This window comes from Blennius ocellaris (genome assembly GCF_963422515.1).
Source record: "Blennius ocellaris genome assembly, chromosome: 22".
Classification (NCBI taxonomy): domain Eukaryota; kingdom Metazoa; phylum Chordata; class Actinopteri; order Blenniiformes; family Blenniidae; genus Blennius; species Blennius ocellaris.
In genome coordinates this window covers 12,315,686-12,322,327 of record NC_137671.1, presented here as the reverse complement: position 1 = coordinate 12,322,327, position 6,642 = coordinate 12,315,686, and the positions used below count along the sequence as shown (strand labels likewise).

Below are 6,642 nucleotides of genomic sequence, written 5' to 3'. Positions count from 1 at the left end.
ATATGACACACACTCTCAGAATACCATCTCGCTGCGAATTTAACCAGCCGGCTGAGAACACATCTCGCTGAAGGACCTTTCTGACGAGACACATGACTGCTCGCGTGCACAACGCAAAGATCTCAGCCTGCAGCTCGCCGTCACAGGGCAGCCTGCCTAATCACCAGACCACCCTCTGTTACTGTCAACGCCCCCCCCCCCCCCCCCCCCCCCCCCCACCCCCCCACCCCCGCAGGGCCCCGCAGCAATAAACACACTGCTCCTGTTGTATGTTGAAGATTAATGACATCCATCACACTTCCTCATTAGGCCACGCACGTACACGCCGCAAACGTTGTAATCTGCCTCGTGCTTTCTTCTCAGGCTCACCCTCTCATTTTTCTTTTCCTTTCTCGTGCTATTCCATGAAGTGAAATGAGCTCGCGATGCTCACAGCCACGGCAGTAATTATTTATTGTCAAGCTCTGCTTGTTCCGTCTTCCAACTTGTACGGGGGGGAGGGGGGGGGGGGATAGTTTTCATAGGCAGTCGTCAAAACTTAAGAGACAAAGAGAAGAAGTCTATTTGTGTCCTTGTTTAACTCGGGTTGAGGGCAACTTTGTTTATGTTGAGTCTGTCTTCTACATTGATTTATCTAATCAGAGTTTGGAGCCAATTGCAGGGGACATGGTGAAGGGGGGGTCAATACTGGATAGGTCACAGGGTCAAAATAGACAACGCTTGTATTCACATTATCTAAAACTAATCCCCTCAGGTAAATCCCTTTTCTCTGCATTTACACATACATGCACAGAGTTAATCGAGAATTCTCTGTTGTTTATTATGTACAGCAGATTTATAATCTTCATGTTGATGAAGCCGCTCCCAAAGAAGAATGGGTTTATATTTATTAATGCAATTGTGTGCTGCCACCAAGTGGTACTAAATTGAAGCGCGGTGTCTTGTCATGTCCACTGGACGTTTCGTCATCTCAACAGGTTTCTGACCTCCACATATAAGAGTCTCTGTCGAGTGTTGATGACACACATGTACTGTGGTTATCGTATCATATGTAGAAGATTTGTAAAAGGTCGCCCTCATCGGAGCCTATTCTTAGGTGCAGGAACAGCAAATATAGAGACCTGGGTTGCTTTTCATTATCAGCTTTCTGAGGCTCAGTCCAAGGGCAGGGGAAGTTATCTGAAAGCTTTTCAACTGGAACACAACTCTTAACATGGCACACACACACAACCAATATACAGTGGTAATGTGATTTATTGCTATTTTGAGTTATTTGCACTATTATGTCACACCTACATTTTTTTTTATTATTGTTATTATGGGTTTTTTTCTTTATTATCTTTTAACAGTCAATTTAGTCCTAATCATTGATATTATTTTTACTTTAACATTTACATTGTTTCAATTTGTTCACACTGTAATTATAGTCTTTTATTAGATCATGTATGTATGTATATATATATATATATATTTTTTTTTTTTAATTAATTTTTTTCATTTTAGATTTACTTTACTTTCTAAGGTGGGGAATACCAACTCTGTGTTATTTGCTGACAGCAGTCGTCCAGCGACACAAGGCGTTGGCAGACATCGACGGGGGTTAGTATCAGCTGTTTGGACTCATACTGACTTTTCTCTCAGTCGTCTATAAAAGCACACAATACACACACGGTGATGTCGACTTCCAGAGATCTTGAAGCTATTGTTGGTGTTACTATCATTCTTGAAATGGCAATGACAGGGCGTCACACACACACTCACTCACACACACATGGAATGCCTGCCATGTGCAGTACATCAGTGTTACTAGTTTGTATTAGACCAGCTCAGGTTTTGCTCGCCAAGGCTGTGGAATTATAGACCGATGGCATCACAACTAAAAATACTCAGTCCAGGAGTTCTGATAGTGTAATATTCTAAAATTCACCCTCAGCTGGAAAGTCACACTGCTCGTTTCTGCTCCATGAAATCTGTGTGAAACCTTGACGTATAATAGCTCTACACCAATTGAAGCCAAACCATCACTTCTTCCTGTAAATCTATTGATTTATCAATTTATAAAATATTTATTAACTTGTTGGGCTATTATAAGCAAACCAATACTAGCTTGCTACTGGAAGAAGACTAAATGCCCAAATGTGTAGCATGACACAGTGTTTGTAAAACATCCGTTACTCTGAAAAACAAAGTTGAAATATATATGAGTGGAGAGGATATGAGTTTTTATATATATTTATTTTTATTTCTGAAGACATAAGCGAGCTTCTTTTGGATAAAAGATACCTTTCATTTAGTAAAACCATGGATGAGTATCATTTTCTTTCTTTTTCCTTGGACATGTATTGTTGTTTTCCTCCTCTTTCAGGGTTTTCATAGATTAACTAAATAATGTGAGGAGTAAAGTGAGAGAGGTTAGTTTTGTAGAGAACTGTTCTCTGTTTTTCCATCATTTGTAACATTTTAGCATATCTCTCCAGACAAAACTCAAATGTAGGACATTCTCCATCTTCTTCAATCACATTTTCTTTTCATCTTTTCCACTTTCCACTCATAAACCAACGCGTGTAAATGAAATAAAGCATAGAACATTAACTATGGGAAAGGGTTTGTCCACTTTATTGTCACAAGGTGTCATAGCAAAACAAAAATATTCTTGGTAATAAAACAAAATAAACAATGGGAGTCTATTTTTCCACTTGTAGTGCTTTGACTCATCGCACTGAAAATGGCCATCGAGCAAATGTACCTGGGAGACACATGCTAAAATTCTCTGTTTCTGTCGAGTCAGCCTTCCTCGTCCTGCTTTCAGGTACCGATCGGCCTTTGTTTTTCCTGTGGAGCCTCACTGAGCTCCGCCACCAGTGTCGAACATCTTCTTCCGGCCCTCCATGCCCGACATGGCCTCCACATTCTTACGCCAGTCGCCCACTTCAGTAGTAAGAACCTGCGGGTGAAAGGAGTTTGAAATACTCAACATAGAGGATTTTGAGTGTTTTTGCATGGATACTGCAGACTCTGAAATAAAAGGATCCGATTGATGACTTCAGGTACCTTGTCCTGTTTGACGTCCTCCTTCTTCACAGACTTGAGGTTGGCTCTGAGGTCCATGGAGCCCTTGTGTTTGGAGCCCAGCAGAGCTCTCATCATCTCATCGGCCGACACCCTCACCTTCCTCAGCGCCGGCTTCTTGAACTTGCCCCCGAGATCCTGCACCTTCAGTTTGAGCTCATGGATCTGAGATTGCATCGTGGAAAATACCAGAAGTGATAGCAGAAAAAATAACGTCACGATTCACTGTTTGATGCTTCCCAGTGGATCGAACAATAACCAAATGGTTCAATCGTGGCTTTAGAGGTGTCATTCTGGACACCTCTAAGACTTAGACTTACATCTTTGTTGTGTTTGCCCACTTTGTATTCACAATCATATCTCTCCTCATCCACAACCTCTGCTTTTTCATGGAGCTCCTTGCAGAGATTCTGAAAAAAATACAGATTTCAATTTTTTTGCACAATCTAACCGTCGTTTATGCACATTCTAATCTCCATAAAGGCAGGTTGATCAGGGCAATTTATTGCTCTTACTTGTAACTCCTGCAGTGACATCCCCGACATCTGCAATGGCGGCAGCTTCTCTCCGATGTAGCGCACCTTCTCCTCCTCCCTTTCCTGCCTCTCCCGCTCCAGATCCTCGCAGGCTCTCGTGAGGAGAAGCATCTAAATGTGCAAAATATTCAGGAAAATAAACTTTTTCAATCACAAGCCAAAGTGAGGCAAGTTATAATGTATATTATTATATTAATGTATATTATAATGTATATTATAACTCAGGCAGGACCCCAACAGGACCAGTATAAAGACAATATGTTGTTTTTTTCCCCCCAATAAAGGACCTGCTATTTGTAATTACTGAGATTAGCAGACGCTAGTGGAATAACTCAAGTATTAAACAGGATGCAGAAATTACTCTCAAGAGAAGTTTCGATATAAAAATAAGTCATTCATTAAAGGTTTTGTATTTTCAAGGATTCAGTGATCTTTTAATGTCGTATCTTTAAATGTTTTATATGTCCTGATAGGAAAACCTGTTCTCGAGGCCTCGTTAACTCCAAAGTTATACAGATAAGCTAGAAGTAAAAATATAATCGAAAATTTTAAATGGGCACAATAAAAGCAATACTTTGGATATTTTACAGAAGCTACTTGTATTTCTTGGCACTAAAACAAACTGAATTAAGATTGAATTAAAACCACATTGGGGCTTTAAAGTCACGAATAAATGCATAGAAATACATTAAAAGATAAACTGAAACAACAACATGTTGTACACGAACTCGATGTCAATATTCAGAAAGATTTAAATCTATATTTCTACATGCATGGTGTACTTTGTGCATAAAAATCATATGATTATCATTATATTTGACAAGGATTTCCCACCACAACTACAAGTGGGTACTGTGGTTGCCAAGTTTGCAAGTGTAACAATGGTGACATATTAGAACAAAATGTATTTTAGTCATATTGTCTGTGAAATAGTGTCCTATTGGAGCATTATTAGGTTGTGGCAAACAAAACAAAACAAAAGCACAACTCACTTTGAGGGAGAGCTTGCGAGAAGCCGAAATCTTCGACTTCGGCTGTTAAAGAAAGAAACATGTCAGCACCGTAGATTCTTCAGGCATAGTAATAATATCTACTGGGATTCTTAAGGTTTGTAAAATGAGATGTATCTCGAAGTGAACAGACTTATGTCATTGCTTTTACTGGAAAAATCCCTCTTGCATGTCCCTACATGGAAAACCATCATAACTATCAGCTGTTCCTCGTACAGTAAGTTTCTGAGGATAAAGCTGTGAGTGTCAGACTCCACACCTCTCGCTGCAGCTGCGTGGACAAAGATAATGCTTTATTATTAGGAGGAACTGAAGGGGAGAGTGCTCAGGGATGCTGATAACAATTCTGACCGATAACCACTGCCAGCTCGTTGCCATGTGCATGAGGACAGTGTGTCCCCTCACTCCATGCATGTGGGCTGTGGATTAACACTGTGGAATATAACTGGCTCACCTTATCCCCTTTGGGATTCATCGCTGCGGATCTGTCGAGCTCCTGGAACAGTGAACAGGGGTAAATGAAGCCGATGATGCTGTGGATAATCACATTTATCCTCACACATTTAATGCATTCTTATTATTATAACTTTGCTTTACTCCAAAAAAAAAAAAAAGGATTAAAGACAACGTGAACAAGGCATGAACAATCAGATATGAAGAATAAAGAAATATCTTACCTCGCCTCAACTGAAAATGCAAAGACAAGAGAGACAGGTGTGTGTATGTGTTAGTCAGGTTTTGTGATAATGAGTCATTATAACTGAACTACTGTGTAATTTGATCCAAAAGGATTTAGACGACTCAACATCCTTTGACAGGAGGCTTAAAGCAAGGACACGACAGGAACTATTTTGCCCTGCGACAGGCGGCAGAGGCAGACTCTTTTGCAGTATGAGCTCATTTAATAACAGATTACATAAACGTCAAAAAGTCTACAGACAGTTCAGACTGCAGCGGCTGCAAGTAAACCAGGCCCATCAGACCTTCCTTTGACTCTAACTGTATTCAAACGACCAACTTCAGCCATTAAAACCCTGGTTGAACACCATCTCATGGTGTATTGCAATGATTTGTATCAGCACTTTGTAAAATAAAGCTTACTTATATTAAAATAGACATGGAAATATGTGTTAAATTACACACAAAAGCAGAATTACAAACTCTAGTAAAGCTTGAAAATTGCTCGGATTTGCTCTAAATGAGTGGCTGGTCTACCTGGGAACGGCTGTCCTCAGAGATGTGACGAGTCAGACAGTGGCTGCTGGAGACAATGAGCGGCTTTTATGAGAGGAGGGCGGCGGGTGGACAGCAGATATAACGTCTGGTCCCAGGAATGCGCTGGCCTGAGACCAAGCGTGAAATATCACCTCCCCCGACACTGTGACAACAGCAGGAAAGTGTAATAATAAATCATGAGCTTTACCTTAATGGTATTGTCTTGATAAGGCAGATCGGGTCATGAACTGATCTTATTGTTTGGAAAAGATATATACGTTAAACAACCTTATATAATCTTCACAGATATTAACACCTGGTTGATGCAATATATAAAAATCATTCTAATATTTTGATTAGATGCAACAAGAATTGTGTAAAAATGCTCAAATGTTACATTAATGTATCTCAGATAAGGTACAAAACATGTAAACAATTACAAATGCATTCCCATTATGATTTGCGTTGTAGCGCAACAAAAAGATAATGTTTATGTATATTCGCAAATACACGTCTTCTTTCTTCTTGTGTTTCTATTTGGACTGAAACCACAACTGGGACCCTTGTTCCTTCTTAACTCCTGTAAAAAAAAAACAAAAAAAAAAACATGTAATCTAAGTAAATACATCCATGGGCTAGAATTACACACAGCCCATTCTGTGAGTAATAACGACGCCGGGCCTCATGGAAAAGCCCACTATCATATTCTAAGAATAGGTCGGGTCATTTCTCATAATAGACCGCTTTAATCCGTGGTAACTCTGTCAGCACGCAAGAAAAGATTCAACTCTACTACCTTTCGTATTTTTTCT

The 6,642-nt window shown here is 39.9% G+C and overlaps 1 protein-coding gene across 2 annotated transcripts; it reads right to left on the bottom strand.

Annotated features, from left to right (window-relative positions):
• Positions 1-2,600: 2,600 nt before the first annotated feature.
• On the bottom strand, positions 2,601-5,341 carry LOC308146549 (troponin I, slow skeletal muscle-like). Of its 2 annotated transcripts, XM_080518429.1 has the most exons (7): positions 5,293-5,341; positions 5,070-5,111; positions 4,598-4,639; positions 3,585-3,716; positions 3,390-3,479; positions 3,052-3,234; positions 2,601-2,944 (listed from the first exon to the last, which is right to left on the bottom strand). In XM_080518429.1, exons 2-7 carry the CDS (start codon positions 5,088-5,090, stop codon positions 2,843-2,845), a joined length of 570 nt encoding a protein of 189 aa, XP_080374555.1. In that variant the 5' UTR covers positions 5,091-5,111; positions 5,293-5,341; the 3' UTR covers positions 2,601-2,842. The 2 variants fall into 2 exon arrangements, with proteins under 2 accessions (XP_080374555.1, XP_080374554.1); XM_080518428.1 differs by lacking the exon at positions 5,293-5,341 and having other exon boundaries at positions 5,070-5,148.
• Between the last annotated feature and the right edge of the window lie 1,301 nt (positions 5,342-6,642).

Coding starts and splice junctions, on each gene's coding strand:
- LOC308146549 (XM_080518429.1), bottom strand. CDS start 5,090: ATGAATCCCAAAGGGGATAAG. Junction 3,235..3,389: donor TGGGCAAACACAACAAAGAT/GTAAGTCTAAGT, acceptor ATGCAATCTCAG/ATCCATGAGCTCAAACTGAA. Junction 2,945..3,051: donor AGGACGTCAAACAGGACAAG/GTACCTGAAGTC, acceptor TTTCACCCGCAG/GTTCTTACTACTGAAGTGGG.